The following is a 21,602-nucleotide window of genomic DNA, read 5'->3' on the forward strand; positions in this document are numbered from 1 at the left end:
CATGCTCCCCCCACCCCAGCAGACGATGGCGTGCAACACCGCAGAGGCCAACACAGTGTGTATGTTTTTTGTTTTTGTTTTGTTTTACTTTTGTAGCTGTATGTAGAAATGGCTGGTTGCATCACCTCTCCTTTTTTAATGTCTTTAATGTCCTTTGTTTTCTTTGATGTTTGATGGTTCCCTCTTACACACATGTTTATGTGTGCTATGGCTATGAAGTTTTTTTTCTCCCTTGGTCTCAGTCTGGACCCACTCTCCAGGGGCCCAGCACAAATGTGTGCTGTTAAACCAATTATGGTAACACAAGCGAGCCAATAATGTTCTTGTTTTGCTTTGAAAAATGGAACTGTGAACTAGTTGCAAACAGCCCCTTTAAGGAACTTTATTATTTTTGTTTCGCTTGTGTGCTACTAACCTTTTGGAAATAACTTCACTAAAACACAAGAAAAAGACCAACCTTGTGTGCTTTTTGGAGGACATTTAGATGCCAACTGACTGTTCAGCTTTGCACAAGTGAACACGCTGTGTACGACCCCTTGCATCAGAGACTTTAGACGCAAGCGGACATAATCTGATACTTGCTTTTTTTGCTGATATCCGCGCAAAATCCGATATCAATATTGGATCTGACACCCCTGTAATACATATGAGAAAGCGTCTATAAGTAATTTATGTTCTAGCTCTGGAGTAAAAATAGAATAGTGATGATGTCGGTCACCCTCTATACTGCTCACAGCCTCTAGGGGGCATACTTGGCACAGTATTTAAGGCTTTTTAAGAGATGTGATGTACAGTGGAATTCCGATTTACAAACTTTATTGATTTTTTCAACATGGTTCATAAAGTGAAAAGTTCATAAAGTAAAGCAACATTCCCCATGAGAATCAATGTACACATGAATAATTGGTTTTAACCTCGACAAAAATGCCTGTTTTAGTGGGGGGAAAAATGCACACTTTGAAAACACTTTAATATATATACAATACAGGCCAAAAGTTTGGACATACCTTCTCATTTCAGTGTGTTTTCTTTGTTTTCATGACTATTTACATTGTAGATTGTCACTGAAGGCATCAAAACTATGACACCTGTGAAGTGAAAACCATTTCAGCCTCCTGAAGCTCATCGAGAGAATGCCAAGAGTGTGCAAAGCAGTAATCGGAGCAAAGGGTGGCTATTTTGAAGAAACTAGAATATAAAACACGTTTTCAGCTAATTCACCTTTTTTTGTTAAGTAAATAACTCCACATGTGTTCGTTCATAGTTTTGATGCCTTCAGTGACAAGCTACAATGTAAATAGTCATGGAAATAAAGAGAAAACATTGAATCAGAAGGTGTGTCCAAACTTTTGGCCTGTACTGTATATACATTAAAGCATACTTGCCAACCTTGAGACCTCCGATTTCGGGAGGTTGGGGGGTGGGGGGCGTGGTCGAGGGTGGGACAGGGGCGTGGTTGAGGGTGGGGGTGTGGTTAAGAGGGGAGGAGTATATTAACAGCTAGAATTCACCAAGTCAAGTATTTCATACATATATATATATATACATACATATACATATACATATATAAATATATATATATATATATATATATATATATATATATATATATATATCTACATCCTGAAAATATGCAAACAAAACTGTGTTTAGATAATTGATACTTCAAACTTGCATAAATACATCTTAAGGAATATAACATAACTTGGGTTCTGAGAGCTTCAAAATGTAATGAATAAAATGCTAAAGTTGTTGATAAACAAGCAATTATTTTAATAATTAAATACGGTCATTTTAAATGAATTATTATGATCATTTAAAATTAATTATTTCCAATATGTTTATTTTAATGTATAATTCTATGACTGGATGTAATAAGGAGTCAGAAAAAATACAAATAAAAATACAATTAATTTTGATGTTTTTAGCAAAATATAGTAAAAATGTATTTATTTTTTTTATTTTTTATTAATAAATATATTTATTTTTAGGTAAAATAAACATAATAATACAATGTATCTCTAGTCTGGATGATTTAGTTCTTGTCACCCTGTTGTCCTCCCGTCATAAAAAAAGGCTGTCCTCACTCAGGTCCGCATGGAGCTAGAGGGGGCGTGGCCTCCAGCTCCGGCTGAAAATCGGGTTATTTTAGGGAGAATATTTGTCCCGGGAGGTTTTCGGGAGAGGCGCTGAATTTCGGGAGTCTCCCGGAAAATTCGGGAGGGTTGGCAAGTATGCATTAAAGTGTTTTCAAAGTGTGCAAAGGTTGGAATATTGGGTTAAATCAACAAAATGATTACCGAGGATGGGTCAAATGCAGAGGACAAATTTCACCACAACTAGTGTGTGTGTGACAATCATTGGTACTTGAACTTTAACTTCATATTTGGCGCGGTGTAAACGTTTATAAACCGAAAAGGTCGCCAATAGGTGTTTGTAAATCGAGGTTCCACTGTACTTACCGGCAGTAGAGTCTGGAATATCATTTTTATAAGAATTTTTGATGGAATTTCAAAGTATACAAAATAACAAACTTCAGTTTGACAATATACAATGGAACACTCCGTATAATCCACAGACATACACACACACACACACACCTGGTAAGAGCGTGATGGAGGAGTCCACCGTCATAGTGGGAGCTGTGTTGCTAATGGGAGGCATGTGGGGGTATCCGGGTGGTCCCATCAGAGAAGGAATGTTCTGTCTGGAGTCCATGTACATGTTCCCTGTGGGGGGGGGAACACACACAAAAGGCCGATGACCTAACTCTCAGTAACGTGTCAGAGAAGACCCTGACATTCAGTCTGAATGAGTTTGCTAAGTATAAAAATGAGCCGGAATTTTTCAATGAAAGAAACTGCTGTTCTAAATGTGTCCACTAGATGTCGCAATAGCAATTATTTGTATCTTTGTAGATTATGCTATACATGTAAAAAAAAAATTAAATCACATGATGTTAGTACATCAGTACATCATGTAATTTTTTTTATTTTATTTTTTATTTTATTTTGATAGATCAATGAGTTGACTGATAAACGGCAATACATAATTTATTCAGAAAGTATAAATAACGACAAATAAAGGTAGAATACTATTAAAGGCCTACTGAAATGCGATTTTCTTATTTAAACGGGGATAGCAGGTCCATTTAATGTGTCATACTTGATCATTTCGCGATATTGCCATATTTTTGCTGAAAGGATTTAGTAGAGAACATCGACGATAAAGTTTGCAACTTTTGGTCGCTGATAAAAAAGCCTTGCCTGTACCGGAAGTAGCAGACGAGTAGCGTGACGTCACAGGTTGTGGAGCTCCTCACATCTGCACATTGTTTACAATCATGGCCACCAGCAGCGAGAGCGATTCGGACCGAGAAAGCGACGATTTCCCCATTATTTTGAGCGAGGATGAAAGATTTGTGGATGAGGAAAGTGAGAGTGAAGGACTAGAGGGCAGTGGGAGCGATTCAGATAGGGAACATGCTGTGAGAGGCGGGTGGGACCTGATATTCAGCTGGGAATGACTAAAACAGTAAATAAACACAAGACATATATATACTCTATTAGCCACAACACAACCAGGCTTATACTTAATATGCCACAAATTAATCCCGCATAACAAACACCTCTCCCCTCCCGTCCATATAACCCGCCAATACAACTCAAACACCTGCACATCACACTCAATCCCACAGCCCAAAGTACCGTTCACCTCCCCAAAGTTCATACAGCACATATATTTCCCCAAAGTCCCCAAAGTTACGTACGTGACATGCACATAGCGGCACGCACGTATGGGCAAGCGATCAAATGTTTGGAAGCCGCAGCTGCATGCGTACTCACGGTACCGTGTCTGCGCATCCAACTCAAAGTCCTCCTGGTAAGAGTCTCTGTTGTCCCAGTTCTCCACAGGCCAATGGTAAAGCTTGACTGTCATCTTCCAAGAATGTAAACAATGAAACACCGGCTGTGTTTGTGTTGCTGCAGTCGGCCGCAATACACCGCTTCCCACCTACAGCTTTCTTCTTTGCTGTCTCCATTGTTCATTGAACAAATTGCAAAAGATTCACCAACACAGATGTCCAGAATACTGTGGAATTTTGCGATGAAAACAGACGACTTAATAGCTGGCCACCATGCTGTCCCAAAATGTCCTCTACAATCCGTGACGTCACGCGCTGACGTCATCATACCGAGACGTCTTCAGCATGATATTCCGCGCAAAATTTAAAATTGCACTTTAGTAAGCTAACCCGGCCGTATTGGCATGTGTTGCAATGTTAAGATTTCATCATTGATATATAAACTATCAGACTGTGTGGTCGGTAGTAGTGGGTTTCAGTAGGCCTTTAACCGCAACAAGTATAAAAAAAACAACAACAACATTATGATTTGTACATTTTCCGAATGTGCTTGTTCTATTTTTAAACAAAGAAAACAATCTGAAGTTGTCTTTATTTTTAAGTTATCGTGCCGTGATTTTACCAGTCCGTAGATTTTTCTCCATGTGGCCCCCGACCTAAAATGAGTTTGACACCCTCGATCTAACTCTTTGTAGGTCCACTTTAACAACTATTGCATTACGTCCTATTGGATACTTCATAGTCATCTACAACCAATTTACAGGATTGTCTCTGACCCGTGCGGATGTGTCGGCCGTGCTGGTTGTGCTGGACGGCCTTGGGGTGCATGGCGCCGAGTGGCTGAGCGGGGTCCTGCGACGCCCCAGGTGCGACCTGAGGTTGCGAGACGGGGATGACCCCCGTGGCCGTGAAGAACTGGTTGATGGAAGAGCACAGGTCGGCGACCTGGCCAGCATCCAGGGACCAGTTGTTGAGCTCGGCCTGACGCATGCTCTCCTTCAGGCCTGGAGGAGACGTACACAGAGGACAGGAAGGTGACAGTCGCACTTCTGTGTGTGTTGTTCAATGTTAATAGTTTAATAATAAAATACTTTTTTGTTTACATTTAAAAATGAGCTGATTATAAATAATTGTGCTGTCCAGTAGCTATATCTTGCTTTCTTACACTTCTGAGTCTCATTTACAAGTATTATATAGTAGACCGTGTTATTGCAATTCCAAGACGTTTGATAGGAGTTGTGTATACACCATGTTGTGTTGCCTAGACAGCATACTTGCCAACCCTCCCGGATTTTCCGGTAGACTCCCGAAATTCAGCGCCTCTGCCGAAAACCTCCCGGGACAAATTTTCTCCCGAAATTCAGGCGGACACAGGTCCGCTAACCCATAATATAAACAGCGTGCCTGCCCAATCACGTTATAACTGTAGAATGATGGAGGGCGAGTTCTTGGTTTCTTATGTGGGTTTATTGTTAGGCAGTTTCATTAACGTCCTCCCAGCGCTAACAACACACAACAACAGCAGTCACGTTTTCGTCTACCGTAAAGCAGTTCCTCTGCCGTAAACAGCAATGTTGTGACACTCTTAAACAGGACAATACTGCCATCTAGTGCATTTGATGAAATCACTTTTGTGCGTGCACACAGCAATGCATCATCAGAGAGGGTGTTCAGCATGGTTCGAAAAATAGTGACAGAGAATAGAACAAGGAAGGACAATTCAACCCTTAACTAAACAATGAGTAGATGAGTGTTATGTGTGTATATGTGTAAATAAATGAACACTGAAATTCAAGTATTTATTTTATATATACAGTATATATAAATATATATATACAGTATATATAAATATATATAATAAAATAAATATATATTTATAGCTAGAATTTACTGAAAATCAAGTATTTCTTATATATATATATATATATATATATATATATATATATATATATATATATATATATATATATATAAATATATATAATAAAATAAATATATATTTATAGCTAAAATTCACTGAAAGTCAAGTATTTCTTATATATATATATATATATATATATATATATATATATATATATATTTATAGCTAAAATTCACTGAAAGTCAAGTATTTCTTATATATATATATATATATATATATATATATATATATAAGAAATACTTGACTTTCAGTGAATTTTAGCTATAAATATATATTTATTTTATTATATATATTTATATATACTGTATATATATATATATATATATATATATATATATATATATATATGAAATACTTGACTTGGTGAATTCTAGCTGTAAATATACTCCTACCCTCTTAACTACGCCCCCAACCACGCCCCCCACCCCCCACCTCCCGAAATCGGAGGTCTCAAGGTTGGCAAGTATGCTAGACAGGAAGTAGTCTTTGCCGTTAAGCTAAATCTAGTCTTTTGATGCACTCTACAAAGTGTTTAACCCTGTAACACCCCTTGTTGTAAAATTACAACGTTACCTTTAACCATCCTAAAAAACAATCCGTTATATATATATATATATATATATATATATATATATATATATATATATATATATGTATATATATATATATATATATATATATATATTTTTTTTTTTTTTTTTTAATCACATTTACATAGTCATTGGGTCCTATTGTTCAGTCTCACAAGGCTATTGGATCGTACATTTGTTTATAAGTCACGCCTTCTGGCCATTAACTCACACTACCCCTCAAGGTTTCCTTCGAACAACATCTATTTGTTTCATTGGACTGGATTCATCAGATTCAAGTAAGTAAAATGTATTTGATATATTTTTTGGTTGTTTTACAATGTCTAGAGCAGGGGTCACCAACGCGGTGCCCGTAAGGACCAGATGAGTCGCCCGCTGGCCTGTTCTAAAAATAGCTCAAATAGCAGCACTTACCAGTGAGCTGCCTCGATTTTTTAAATGTTATTTATTTACTAGCAAGCTGGTCTCGCTTTGCTCGACATTTTTAATTCTAAGAGAGACAAAACTCAAATAGAATTTGAAAATCCAAGAAAATATTTTAAAGACTTGGTTATCACTTGTTTAAATAAATTCATTTATTTTTTTACTTTGCTTCTTATAACTTTCAGAAAGACAATTTTAGAAAAAAAATACAACCTTAAAAATGATTTTAGGATTTTTAATCACATATACCTTTTTTACCTTTTAAATTCCTTCCTCTTCTTTCCTGACAATTTAAAAGTAATTTTTTTTTTTTTATTGTAAAGAATAATAAATACGTTTTAATTTAATTCTTCATTTTAGCTTCTGTTTTTTCGACGAAGGATATTTGTGAAATATTTCTTCAAACTTATTATGATTAAAATTTAAAAAAATTATCATGCCAAAACTAGAAAATCTGTAGAATCAAATTTAAATCTTATTTCAAAGTCTTTTGAATTTCTTTTAAAATTTTTGTTCTGGAAAATCTAGAACAAATAATGATTTCTCTTTGTTGGTCGAATTTGTTATATATTCTAACAACTTGGACTGACTTTTGTATTTTACATGAGTTATTATTGGTACAAACATGGTGCAAAGTAATTCATGATTTGTTAAAAAATGTTAGTGGCTAGCTAGTTAAAATGGGATATTGTGATTTCACCAGACTGTCTTAGAAGTGATCATTTGAAAATGTTCAATTTGAAAAATGTGCACTTAGAGAAAATATAAAAATAAAGTATTGCATATTGATATTTATCTGTTTCTATATACCGTATTTTTCGGAGTATAAGTCGCACCGGAGTATAAGTCGCACCTGCCGAAAATGCATAATAAAGAAGGAAAAAAACATATATAAGTTGCACAAATGATGAAAAAAACTGCGACTTATAGTCTGAAAAATACGGTATATTTATTGTGAGAAATCATTAAGATGATCAGTGTTTCCACAAAGATAAATATCATTAATTGTTAATAATAACAGAGTTAAAGGTAAATTGAGCAAATTGGCTATTTCTGGCAATTTATGTAAGTGTGTATCAAACTGGTAGCCCTTCGCATTAATCAGTACCCAAGAAGTAGCTCTTGGTTTCAAAAAGGTTGGTGACCCCTGGTCTAGAGCATGTACATATGTAGTTATTGTGGAACGGATGCATCAAATTTCATTTAGAGCTTGTTATACAATTGTTGCAACTATACAACACTGGGTGAATGTGGTAGTCAAAATGCTGGCTTGTTGCAGTAGCCTCAAACAGGTTGTATTGTAAATGAACCCTTAGTTGTTCAGACAACATGAGTACAAATACAGAAATTTTGCTCCCATCAAAGCCCAATGTTGCAATATTACAACATTTCTCTAAAAACATACATAAACGTTTTTTTTTTTTAACTATTCAATTTCTGCATCAAATGCCTCCTACATGCAACAACATCTAAAAGGTCAAATATATATTTTTTTAGGTTTTTCTATATTTGGGTCTTACAGGGTTAAACTTATTACACACCAGCTGTTCAATTGTATCTTAGATATAGTTTTCATTACCAAATGTCAAAGGTGTTGAAATCGCCATGTAAAATCATTATTGCCAATCGGTAGCATGTCTATGGCAAAATCAATGTAAATAAGCATTACGCTAACACTTTGAAAATTGGAACCTTACTTTAGGTTTGAGCGTAAAAAGGGCGTAAAAAACGAATAATACCAATCAGTAGCATGTCTATGGCAAAACCAATGTAAATTAGCATTAAGCTGACACTTAAAAAGCGGAGCCTTACATAAGACTTGAGCGTAAAAAGGGCGTAAAAAATTACTAATACCAATCAGTGCCATGTCTATGGCAAAACCAATGTAAATTAGCATTAAGCTAACACTTAAAAAGTGGAGCCTTACTTTAGGTTAAGCACATAAAAAGGGTATAAAAAGTCCTCGATGCAATCAGTAGCATGTTAATGGCAAAACCAATGTAAATAAGCATTAGGCTAGCACATATTGGAAAAATTGAGCCTTTGCCTTTGAAATTAAAAAGAGCGTAAAGAAAATTACTAATACTAATCAGGAGAATATCTATGGCAAAACCAATGCAAATTAGCATTAGGCTAACACATTTTCAAAAAGTGGAGGTTACTTTAGGTTTGAGCGTAAAAAATCACTGATGCCAATCAGTAGCATGTCTATGGCAAAACCAATGTAAATAAGCATTAAGCTAACACATATTGGAAAAATGGAGCCTTTACGTTTGAGAGTAAAAAGAGCGTGAAAAAAATTACTAATACTAATCAGGAGCAGATCTATGGCAAAACCAATGCAAATTAGCATTAGGCTGACACATTTTCAAAAAGTGGAGCCTTATTTTAGGTTTGAGCGTAAAAAAACACTGATGCCAATCAGTAGCATGTCTATGGCAAAACCAATGTAAATAAGCATTAAGCTAACACTTAAAAAGTGGAGCCTTACTTTCGGTTAAGCGCATAAAAAGGGTATAAAAAGTCCTCGATGCAATCAGTAGCATGTTTATGGCAAAACCAATGTAAATAAGCATTAGGCTAACACATATTGGAAAAATGGAGCCTTTGCCTTTGAGATTAAAAAGAGCGTAAAGAAAATTACTAATACTAATCAGGAGAATATCTATGGCAAAACCAATGCAAATTAGCATTAGGCTAACACATTTTCAAAAAGCGGAGCCTTATTTTAGGTTTGAGCGTAAAAAGGGCGTAAAAAATCACTGATGCCAATCAGTAGTATGCTTATGGCAAAACCAATTTAAATAAGCATTAAGCTAACACATTGGAAAAATGGAGCCTTTACGTTTGAGAGTAAAAAGAGCGTTAAAAGAATTACTAATACTAATCAGGAGAATATCTATGGCAAAACCAATGCAAATTAGCATTAGGCTAACACATTTTCAAAAAGTGGAGCCTTATTTTAGGTTTGAGCGTAAAAAATCACTGATGCCAATCAGCAGCATGTTTATGGCAAAACCAATGTAAATAAGCATTAAGCTAACACATATTGGAAAAATGGAGCCTTTACGTTTGAGAGTAAAAAGAGCGTAAAAAAAAATTACTAATACTAATCAGTAGAATATCTATGGCAAAACCAATGCAAATTAGCATTAGGCTAACACATTTTCAAAAAGTGGAGGTTACTTTAGGTTTGAGCGTAAAAAATCACTGATGCCAATCAGTAGCATGTCTATGGCAAAACCAATGTAAATAAGCATTAAGCTAACACATTGGAAAAATAGAGCCTTTACGTTTGAGAGTAAAAGGAGCGTGAAAAAAATTACTAATACTAATCAGGAGCAGATCTATGGCAAAACCAATGCAAATTAGCATTAGGCTAACACATTTTCAAAAAGTGGAGTCTTACTTTAGGTTTGAGCGTAAAAAGGGCGTAAAAAAATCACTGGTGCCAATCAGTAGCACGTTTATGGCAAACACATTAAGCTAACACATATAGGAAAAATGGAGCCTTTACGTTTGAGAGTAAAAAGAGCGTAAAAAAATAACAAACACTAATCAGGAGCATGTCTATGGCAAAACCAATGCAAATTAGCATTAGGCTAACACATTTTCAAAAAGCGGAGATTTACTTTACGTTTGAGTGTTTTTTATCAGGCATACATGCTTTGAATGGCATTGAAATTTTGTTTACATTATCTAGATGCAGTACGACCGATGATTGTTTCCTTGCAAAGTGTTTACGCTGGTGTTTAGTCTGCAATCTGCAATCGGACGAAATGTCACAGGCAACACAGGTATCGAAATAAGGCTCATCCGGTAATACTGACGGCGCCTATAAAAGTACCCGATTCAGTATGCATCCAAAGTTGCCCCCAAGAACCATTCAGTATTCCTATAATATTGCCTATGCAGGTATTGCGGTAATTTAACATCCTTTGATACAAAGTCTTAGAATATTTTCCCACTTTGCTGTGTCATGCAATAATCTTAATAGCTTATGAATTGCAATACTTCAAAAAAATAATAAACTTAATGGCGCAACAATAAGGTCCGTAAAAATGACCATTAATTGGATTCCATCTGGAGGTCCACTTGATGAACGAACGCTATATGAAAATGAAATATATTGAAGCAAGTCACGTCCAGCATAACCTCATTACGACTCTCCTAAACGCTCAGTTGACGTGATGAAGTGGCTCATATTGTGCCCTCAGTGCCGCGCTGCTATATTTGTCCGCAGCAAACGTGTGGAGCTTGTGTTTGGTCCCGGCGGAGGCAGCAGGAGAGGTTTCCTGCTCTCTGAAGCCTATCCAGACTTGGTGGATGGCGTTATGGTGGTGTGAGAGGGGTCAAGTGCAACATGAGGAGAGAGACAGAGAGAGAGAGAGAGAGAGAAAGGTGATGAAGTGTGTGTGTGTTATGGGACCAGCTGTCATCATCCGTCGTGCATGGATGTTGCCGGCTTTGTGCACTGACCAGGATAAGAGGCTGTTACCGAGAGGGAGCCTAATTAGATTATTCACATCACACAATTGGGAGAGACGGAGACGGTGTGTGTGTGTGCGTACAAAGAGTACAGCAGCCTCTCAAATGCAGGCTAATAACTTTTAATAGGCCAGCATCATTACGGCGTTATAGTGTTGTGCCTCAAGGGCAAGACTATATGAAAACATGGAATTCAATCATCGCAGTCAAATCAAAATGAACCAATCGGACTCAGAAGGAATTGGATCAATTCTTAATGAGGCTGCAGTAAAGGACGTGATCAATATAAAAACAACATGGCAACATTAGGAGCTGTGGACAGGAGGAGTGTGCCTCCAGAAGCAGCGGATGGCGCTGTTTTTGATTTTTTTTAATCAATATGTAGTTTCTAGGGGCAGCATGGTGGAGGAGGGGTTTGTGCATGTGCCTCACAATACAAAGGTTGTGAGTTCAGGATCTTTATGTATGGAGTTTGCATGTTCTCCCCGTGACTGCGCGGTGGGTTCCCTCCGGGTACTGCGGCTTCCTCCCACCTCCAAAGACATGCACCTGGGGATAGGTTGATTGGCAACACTAAATTGGCCCTAGTGTGTGAATGTGAGTGTGAATGTTGTCTGTCTATCTGTGTTGGCCCTGCGATGAGGCGGCGACTTGTCCAGGGTGTAACCCGACTTAGGCCCAGAATGCAGCTGAGATAGGCTCCAGCACCCCCCGCCACCCACACAAGCGGTAGAAAATGGATGGATGTCATTTCTATTTCATGCAGAGCAGTGATTCCAGGGCTGAATTAGCTGGAGGAATAATCTTGACTAAACAAATCCATAATGAGACACGCTAATTTAGTTATTCATGTTGGTTGGGTCTTGGGCGCAGTTGGGTGTTCCAACAGGACAATGACCCCAAACACACGTCAAAAGTGGTAAAGGAATGGCTAAATCAGGCTAGAATTAGGTTTTAGAATTGCCTTCCCAAAGTCCTGACTAAAACGTGTGGACAATGCTGAAGAAACAAGTCCATGTTAGATAACCAACACATTTAGCTGAACTGCACCAATTTTGTCAAGAGGAGTGGTCAAAAATTCAACCAGAAGCTTGCCAGAAGCTTGTGGATGGCTACCAAAAGCGCCGTATTGCAGTGAAACTTGCCAAGGGACATGTAACCAAATATTAACATTGCTGTATGTATACTTTTGACCCAGCAGATTTGGTCACATTTTCAGTAGACCCATAATAAATTCATAAAAGAACCAAACTTCATGAATGTTTTTGGTGACCAACAAGTATGTGCTCCAATCACTCTATCACAACAAAATAAGAGTTGTAGAAATTATTGGAAACCCAAGACAGCCATGACATTATGTTTTTGACCACGACTGTATATATATATGTCAATCAATCAAAATAAGCATGGTGCCAGTATACTGGTTTTTTTTTCAATAAAATACTGGAAAAGATAGAAATGTAGTTTGTCTCTTTTATCTGATTATTAATCGATTAATGGAAGTAATAACCGACAGATTAATCGATTATCAAATTAGCTGTTGGTTGCAGCCCTAATATATATATATATATATATATATATATATATATATATATATATATATATATATATATATATATATACACACACACACATGTATACATACATATACCTATACACACATGTATATAGACATATATATATGGATACATGTGTGTATATATGTGTGTATAAGTATATGTATGTATACATGTGTGTGTGTATATATATATATATATATATATACACACACACACATGTATACATACATATACACACATGTATATAGACATATATATATATATATAGACATATATATATATATATATATATATATATATATATATATACTTATGCACACGTATATATATATATGCAACCAACAACTAATTTGATAATTGATTAATCTGTCGATTATTACTTCCATTAATCGATTAATAATCGGATAAAAGAGACAAACTAAATTTCTATTCCTTCCAGTATTTTATTGAAAAAAAAACAGTACACTGGCACCATACTTATTTTGATTATTGTTTCTCAGCTGTTTGTAAATGTAGCAATTTATAAATAAAGGTTTATAAAAAGAAAATTAAAAAAATTAAAATTAAAAAGTAGCCTCTGCACATGCGCATAGCATAGATCCAACGAATCGATGACTAAATTAATCGCCAACTATTTTTTATAATCGATTTTAATCAATTTAATCGATTAGTTGCCGAGCAACACGTTGGAGGAATTATTTGCATCATTGCCATTACTTCAATTGCTGCATTTACCGAATCAAAGTTTTTTTGTTGTTATTTTTTTCAATATTTTTGAGAAAAAAATGCTAAAATAAGAACATTTATTGTAGATGGGTTAGGGTACATCATGCATTTCACAAGGGCAGTTAATCAATACATTACAAATGATTTGTAGTCTATGTGACTCATCTATTTTCCACATTAAAACACCATTTGACATGCATGCGTTACCTTGAAATGGGGAGAGGTCTACATCAGCCCAATTGTAGCCGGTAGCAACACGGCAGCTCTCCTTGAGCCAGTCCAGATTTGGGTACCAATCTGAAGACACATTTCATGCACAAATGTTCAATAACTCCTGAAGATGCCTCGGTACACTGGAAACAATGCAAATGTCTTGAAATGTAAACACAGTCACTATTGTTGTCTGTGAGCAGGAGCCATCGTAGATGGTGTGGCTAAATACCACAAGGTGGCGCAGCCTCACAAATAAATGCTTCATCTTAAAGCTTTGCCTTTGTGCACAATAGAGAGGTTAGGATGCTTCCCACTGCCTCAAACAAAACAATAGGTTCTCAGACCTTGGATCAAAAACGGGCGGATTGCTTATATTCATCCTGAGCTTGGAGGAGAGAAATTGAGATATACAATGTCAACACAGGGGGAAGATATGAGGCGGACAAGCGTTGGTGAAAGCTTCCTCGGCCGTATGCGTCCCTGTTGTATGAAGCTCTCTGACAGTGCAATCGAAAAGCAATGTTGGCGGTTTTGTTTCGGAAAGCAAACTGAGGCATCCAAACTAAGGTAGAATTACTTCTTGGCATTGTGGGGCATCGATATATATTAAATATGAAACATAATCTATAGTGTGCACTGGCAGGCCGTGCTGCTTTTACCAGAATCAGTGAAAAAAGATATGAAGGAGAGGAGGAGAGAAAAAAAAACTTGCTTCTGTTGCACATCCATGGATGGCTTCCAGTTTTTTTTTTCCCCTTTTCAGCTCATTAATGTTGGTTGTTGGTTTGAAACGCGGCAACGGGGCCTCAGTTCATGACATAGAAGTGAAGAAGAACTGTGGACAATAAGTTCAAGTTAAAGTATCAATGATTGTCACACACACACTAGGTGTGGCGAAATGATTCTCTGCATTTGACCCATCGCCCTTGATCACCCCCTGGGAGGTGAGGGGAGCAGTGAGCAGCATAGGTGGCCACGCCCGGGAATCATTTTTGGTGATTTAACCCCCAATTCCAACCCTTGATGCTGAGTGCCAAGTAGAGAGGTAATGGGTTCCATTTTTTTATAGTCTTTGGTATGACTCGACCAGGGTTTGAACTCACAACCTACCGATCATAAGGCGGACAATCTAACCCAGTGGTTCTTAACCTTGTTGGAGGTACCGAACCCCACCAGTTTCATATGCACATTCACCGAACCCTTCTTTAGTGAAAAATAAAATGTTGTATTTTTTCAAATTCAAGACAAAGTTATATGTTTTTGGTAACACTTTAGTATGGGGAACATATTCTAAGTAACAAAGACTTAATTTAGAGTTATTTGGTTAGGGTTAGGGTTAGGGTTAGGGTTAGAGGGTTAGGGCCAGGGTTAGAGTTATAATAAGGCCATGCCGAATAAGGCATTAATAAGTACTTAATAATGACTAGTTAAGAGCCAATATGTTACTAATTTGCATGTTAATAAGCACCTAATTAATGGTGAATATGTTCCCCATACTAAAGTGTTACCATGTTTTTTTACTGGTGCACAAAATGAACCGTGCATGAACATCACCTTGTTCAAAGAACAAAACCAACACAGTGCATAAACTCACAACAAATTACACACCTGCAAATCAGTCTAACTTCTTCCGTAATGCGCCGATAGGGAGAAGTTTTTATATACACGATGAGTCGGGTGTGTCTTGACCTCTGCCGAACCGCTGAGCCCGACTCACCGAACCCCTCGTGTTCGATCGAACCCAGGTTAAGAATTACTGATCCAACCACTAGGCCACTGAGTAGGTATCTCTCATAAAGGTGATGTATTGAGGGGCCCATTCCACCAAATTGGTGCCATTTGAGGAAATTATAACTGTATATTTCGGACTATATGGCACACTTAAAATCCGGAGCGCCTATGCAGTGTTTTTCAACCTTTTTTGAGGCAAGGCACATTTTTTTCATAAAAAAAAAACCCGGAGGCACACCACCAGCAGAAAACTTTAAAAAATGAAACTCAAACAGGTCGTCGTGCCTTATTATTATTACATTATTTTGAGTTTGTTAGTGTTTTCCTGTGTGTAGTGCTTTAGTTCTCGTCTTGCGCTGTTGTTTTGGTGGCCCTTCCTGTTTTGTTAGTGTTTTCCTGTAGCAGTTTCATGTCTTCCTTTGAGCGCTATTCCGCGCACCTGCTTTGTGTTAGCCAGCAAGGCTATTTACGTTGTTGCTATCCTTCTTTGTGTGGACATTGTTGATTGTCATGTCATGTACGGATGTACTTTGTGGACGCCGTAAGTTTTTGCCGTCGTCCAGCATTCTGTTTTCTGTTTACTTTCTAGCCAATTCAGTTTTACTTTAGTATTGCACAACAATTGCCTTTCCCTTTTGTTCATTTTTGGTTTAAGCAATACATACCTTTTTACCTTCACGCTGTCTCCCGCTGTGGTCTGCATATTGGGATCACAACAAACCATCCTCGTCTCACCCAACACATTCCGACTTTTACAAAGCAATTAACTACCTGCTGCCATCTACTGACATGGAGTATTACGTGGTTACCCTGCCGAGTTTTACGCAGCACAGACACTAAGCAACGGCACATTGTTTGCAGATTATAATTATTGATTTGCAAAAAATATTTTTTCAACCAATTAGGTGAAGTTGCATACTTTCCCATGGCACACCAGACAATATCAACAGTGGTTGAAAAACACTGGCCTAATGTTTGGATTAATTATGGCTGTGCTTACCGGCCTCGAAGCAATTTTATTTGGTAAATGGTGTGATGATAAGTCTGACCAGTAGATGGCAGTCACACATAAGAAATAAATGTGGACTGCAGGTTGACGCCTGTTCAATAAATGACGCTGGCATGTACCCGTAAGCAAGCAAGACCAAAACTTTGATGTTTCACTGAGGACATAGAAGATTGCACACTGTGCTCAAAAATATGTCAAAATGTTTTGGTACGACTTTGGTAAACTACTAAACTGCACCGCTTGATAGAACACATAGCATTATGGCTACCATAGTCAGACGTGCAGTGCTTCAACATACTAGTAGTTTTATGGTGTGTGCATGTGTACCCCCAAAATGGCACCTATTAAGAGACATTATCTGGCATTTATTTTTGCAATATTATGCAAAACCAACTTTTTTTACCCATTAGTACCTGTTGTGTATTTGGGATCTGCATAAGTCCAGAAAATTTGCGCTCGTCAGCCATGGTAGTCAATAAGCTCCTTCTTTTTCTCTATCCTCTTGTTGTGGGGCATTCATCCTCCGCTGTTGCCATATCTAATACAAATCAGCGTACAGTTTTAACGTATATCTGTCGGTAGACTCGTTATGGAAGCGCTAAAAACTACCGATACAACAAAGATGGCGGGGAAAGGACGCTATCGAAGTGGAGCCATGTAAATAAGACCCGCCCACTAAACGGCGCATCCTGAAGCGACGTACAGAAATTGGCTTGAGGATGGACGGTAAAACATAATCTATGCAACATTTTGACCAAAGAACCATTAAATGTTATGTAAACCACAATGAAGTGTTCGAAATGTAGAAAAAATATACATAAAATATGACCTCTTTAATGAGCCTTATAAATCGGTGCGCATTTTGTATGACAATAGACCCGCTCATCGGCAGTGTGCCTTATAATCTGGTGCGCCTTATGGTCCGAAAAATAAGGTACTATTTTTTTTTTTTACTATTAGCAAAGTGTCCCGCACATAAATATGATTGCATAATCAACTAAAAAAGCACTTGGAGAGCGCCAGGCACTACCTTCCAATAGTGAACACCTGCTGAATCCAGACGGTGATCTGGATCAGCACCAAAATGTAATTACTCGTCTCGAATCCATTTCTGACATTTTCTGCACGTTGAATCAAAAGCCGCCGATAACTTTTTGAGAAGTGATCCGGTGTTCTGGCGAGATGCGCTCCACATTGGAATTCATGCACCCCCTGCATCTGCATGTGCATATCAATGTGGAAATGTAATTGTGTATTGAAATAGTCTTACATGTGAGTACAATCATTACAATATATATATTTTTCATTTTGTCATCTAATATACCGTATTTTTTGGATTATAAATCGCTCCGGAGTATAAATCGCACCAGCTGAAAATGCATAATAAAGGAGGAAAAAAACATATATAAGTCGCACTAGAGCAGGGGTGTCAAGCTCAAATACAGAGTGGGCCAAAATTTAAAACTGAACAAAGCCGCAGGCCAAGGTTGAACAAATTAACCTTTTAATAGGGACCCAAACAAGTTTTGCATTGAATATTGAACAAGCAAGGCTTATATAACTTTATAGTAACATGCAAAATCGAGTTTCAAATAATAATAATAATAATTAAAAAAATAACAATTAAAAAATATCAATGGCATATCAAATACAATTTAAATAAAAATGTAATGCCTCTTTTCTATTTGCAGCCTTCTGGGTAAATATCAACATTAACTTTTTCCACAGGCTAACAAATTAGAAAATAAAACAACAATGAATAAAACAACCATTCAGGACTTTAAACTGCTCAGTTTGCAACACACTGATCTAATCTGATGTGCCCAAGCCAGATACCTGCCTTCTTTTCTTGGATGCTAGTTCATTAATGTCGGGGCTCAGGCTTTCAGCTGAGGCAACCTTCATTATCGAAAGAAGGTGTTCATCAGTCATATACACCCCCGCTACCACCAAACCCCCCCCCCCCCCCCCCTCTCTCTGTGCATCGGATGAAGTGGGCGGGGTTTGGTGGTAGCGGGGGTGTATATTGTAGCCTGGAAGAGTTAAGGCTGCATGGGATTCTGGGTATTTGTTTTGTTGTGTTACTGTGCGGATGTTCTCCCGAAATGTGTTTGTCATTCTTGTTTGGTGTGGATTCACAGTGTGGTGCATATTTCTAACAGTGTTAAAAGTTATTTTTTACGGGCACCCTCAGTGTAGCCTGTATCACTGTTGGTCAAGTATGCGTTGCATGACTGGGCCAACATTCGTTGGACTGGGTGAAAAGCGGACGAGGGGCACTGAAATTTGGGAGTCTCCCGGGAGGGTCGGCAAGTATGACAATTAGCGGTGAATGCGGTGTTACCGCGGCACCGCCGCTGTATATAATCGGCGGGCCAGCTCTAGTGTTAATTTGATATCGCCTCAAGGGCCAGGTGAAATTACACGGCGGGCCAAATTTGGCCTGCAGGCCAGAGTTTGACACCCATGCACTAGAGTATAAGTCGCATTTTTGGAAGAAATTTTTCGTCATTCCCTTACAAGTTTCTCGCTTACTCCAAACTTTCTTTCTGCTGCTCGATTGCCGTTTTCTGCTGCATATTTCACTACTTCCAGCTTGTAACTTGCAGTATATGATTTCCTTTTCGGTGCCATTTTTGTTCAGCTCTTCTCAGTTTTTATAAGTTACCGCCAATGTTGAAATGATCAATTTTCATAGGTACGGAAGTAGTAGCAGGTAGCATCTTTTTTTCCCACAATGCAATTCTGCCATGACCCGCCCCCGCCGAATTTTTATTGGTTGACGTGTGTGTGTGACGATTGCTGATATACGCCTAGTCTCTTACGTGAATGAGATAAATAATATTATTTGATATTTTACGGTAATGTGTTAATAATTTAACATATAAGTCGCTCCTGAGTATAAGTCGCACCCCCGGCCAAACTATGAAAAAAACTGCGTGTTTCACACTACACACTACTAAACAATTTAATGTACGATTTATTAGGTTACGGTTTCATGTGAAGATGTCGAGAATCAAGTGCCGCATGGCATGCAGGGAGCACTTACGGTTTCCAGGCAAAAAAAAAAAAAAAAAAAAATTCCCATGTACACACCTAACACATTCGTTAAAAAGACATAAGTCGATGCAAACGCCGACGTGCCGCCAGAAAACTAAAAGGAGAAGAAAGCCTACAAGCCAAAGAAATGAGAAGTTTTGACTGAGTAAATAAAAATAAGAAAAAGTGAGCCTAACCGGATAAAAGTACAGTCAAGGATCAACGTTGCCCCGGCTTTCACTCGATTTTCGATGCTCAAATAAAAATGATAATGCTAATGTTGGCTATCGGTAGCAATAAATAGCCACCAGCTTGATAGTTCGCAGCTCCTCACTGACACGACCAGCCATGCAACAAACTGAAAAGCACTGTATAAAGAAAAAACAATGCTATGACTGCGAACCGCAAAAATAAAGTTTGAGTAAAATATGTCGGTTCCTACTGTGGAAAGATCAATCATACTGAATCATGGTGGTATTATCGTGTCAGTTTGACTATGCGCTAGTCCTCATGGGAAATGTTGTCTTTCTTCTGGCAAACCACTACCGGTTTTGTCTACTGGCGCCGCTAGAATCAGCCAAAACTGAAAGTTCTTAATTGAGGCTTCAAAATGATACTGTAAATATTACATGTTAGCATACATGTGGCCGTTACATTACATGCATACTTACAGCATGTATAGAAAACATTGTTGGAGGTATTTGGATGATTTCCAGCAGACTTATAGGCAAAACAGATCGTATTCCCATTACCTGCATTGTAAACTTCCTCTTACTAGCAGTTTTTCATTATTTAGAACGCACGGAAATACATGTTTGTACGGCCAACACTCAGAATGTCATATTTTCCCCAAAAGATATTTGATGTAAAAGAATTTGAGCCTTTAATAAGTCAATAATTCATAATATTGATTTTGAAAAAAAACAGCCTGTATAGCAGCTTTGTGTTAATAGAGTTAACATTATTATTTTTATTACTTCCAACATTAAGTCTCTAGATCAACTTTTATAAGTTTTTGGGGTTTGTTTTTTGTCAAAGAAAACATTGTTTTCTTATACGGCAAACACTCAAAATATGCAATATTTCCCCCAAAAGGTATTTTAAAGTGGAATATTAATAAGTCAATAATTCATAACATTGATTTTGATTAATAATTTTGAGCAATGACAGATTTAAATGAAAAAAACAGCTAGTATTGTGTTATTACAGTCAACATTGTGTACATTATTATTTTTTACTTTTACTTCCAACACTCTAGATCAACTTCAGATCTGTAATAATTGTGTATGATGGTAAAAAATTCAATTTTCTTTATGAACCCTTGTCCTCCTCACCTGTTGTCGGGCAGCTCTGGTGGGAGAGAGACGGGTGCTGTGGGCCGTGACCGGAGAGGTGCTGCTGAGCGTGGTGTGGATGGTGGTGGTTGTGCTGGTGATGGTGGCCGCCACCTCCTCCGCCCACACCATTTCCCGTGCCAGGTGAGTGTTGGTAGGAGCAGGCGGTCCTTGTCTGCTGGTTGGACTCCCCCGCCATCCCCATCAGAGCTGTTAGATAAGAATATGACAAGGTGAAGATATCAAAAGAGTGACAATAGGAACAGTAGAAATAAACAATAATAATATAATATGTTAATAATAATATGTCAAATTTGAACTTTGCAGTACAGATAACAACAAAATTTCGTTGCATTAGCTCATGGTAGTGCAGGATAAAAGAGCAATAAGGTGCAGATATAAATAAATAAATTACTGTACAGATAAATATATTGCACTTTTGCATATGAAGCCACGTTTATGGATGTATGTTATATTGTATATTGTCAGCGAGTTAATCCATTTTTGGGGGGAATTGAGGGGATTATTTTAATGCCTTCAAGAGTCTTATGGCCTGAGGGAAGAAGCTGTTACAGAACCTGGAGGTTCTGCTACGGAGGCTGCGGAACCTCTTTCTAGAGTCCAGCAGTGAAAACAGTAATTAATTAATATAATTAATTACTTAATATACAAAATGTATGCTGATCATCAAAACACCCTGTGAG

At 37.6% G+C, this 21,602-nt stretch overlaps 1 protein-coding gene across 3 annotated transcripts in view; it reads right to left on the reverse strand.

Annotated features, from left to right (window-relative positions):
* The window catches only part of LOC133616582 (forkhead box protein J3-like), a 202,263-nt gene that overhangs the window by 2,722 nt on the left and 177,939 nt on the right, over positions 1 to 21,602 (reverse strand). For 2 of the 3 annotated variants that reach the window (XM_061976044.2, XM_061976036.2), the window contains 4 exons: positions 20,899 to 21,108; positions 13,780 to 13,869; positions 4,642 to 4,869; positions 2,601 to 2,729 (listed from right to left, as the gene is read on the reverse strand). In XM_061976044.2, the coding sequence (XP_061832028.1) occupies positions 2,601 to 2,729; positions 4,642 to 4,869; positions 13,780 to 13,869; positions 20,899 to 21,108 (657 nt within the window). The remainder of the gene's footprint in view (positions 1 to 2,600; positions 2,730 to 4,641; positions 4,870 to 13,779; positions 13,870 to 20,898; positions 21,109 to 21,602) is intronic. The other variant, XM_061976052.2, reaches the window with a different exon arrangement.

The sequence above is a fragment of the Nerophis lumbriciformis genome, linkage group LG01 (genome assembly GCF_033978685.3).
Source record: "Nerophis lumbriciformis linkage group LG01, RoL_Nlum_v2.1, whole genome shotgun sequence".
NCBI lineage: Eukaryota > Metazoa > Chordata > Actinopteri > Syngnathiformes > Syngnathidae > Nerophis > Nerophis lumbriciformis.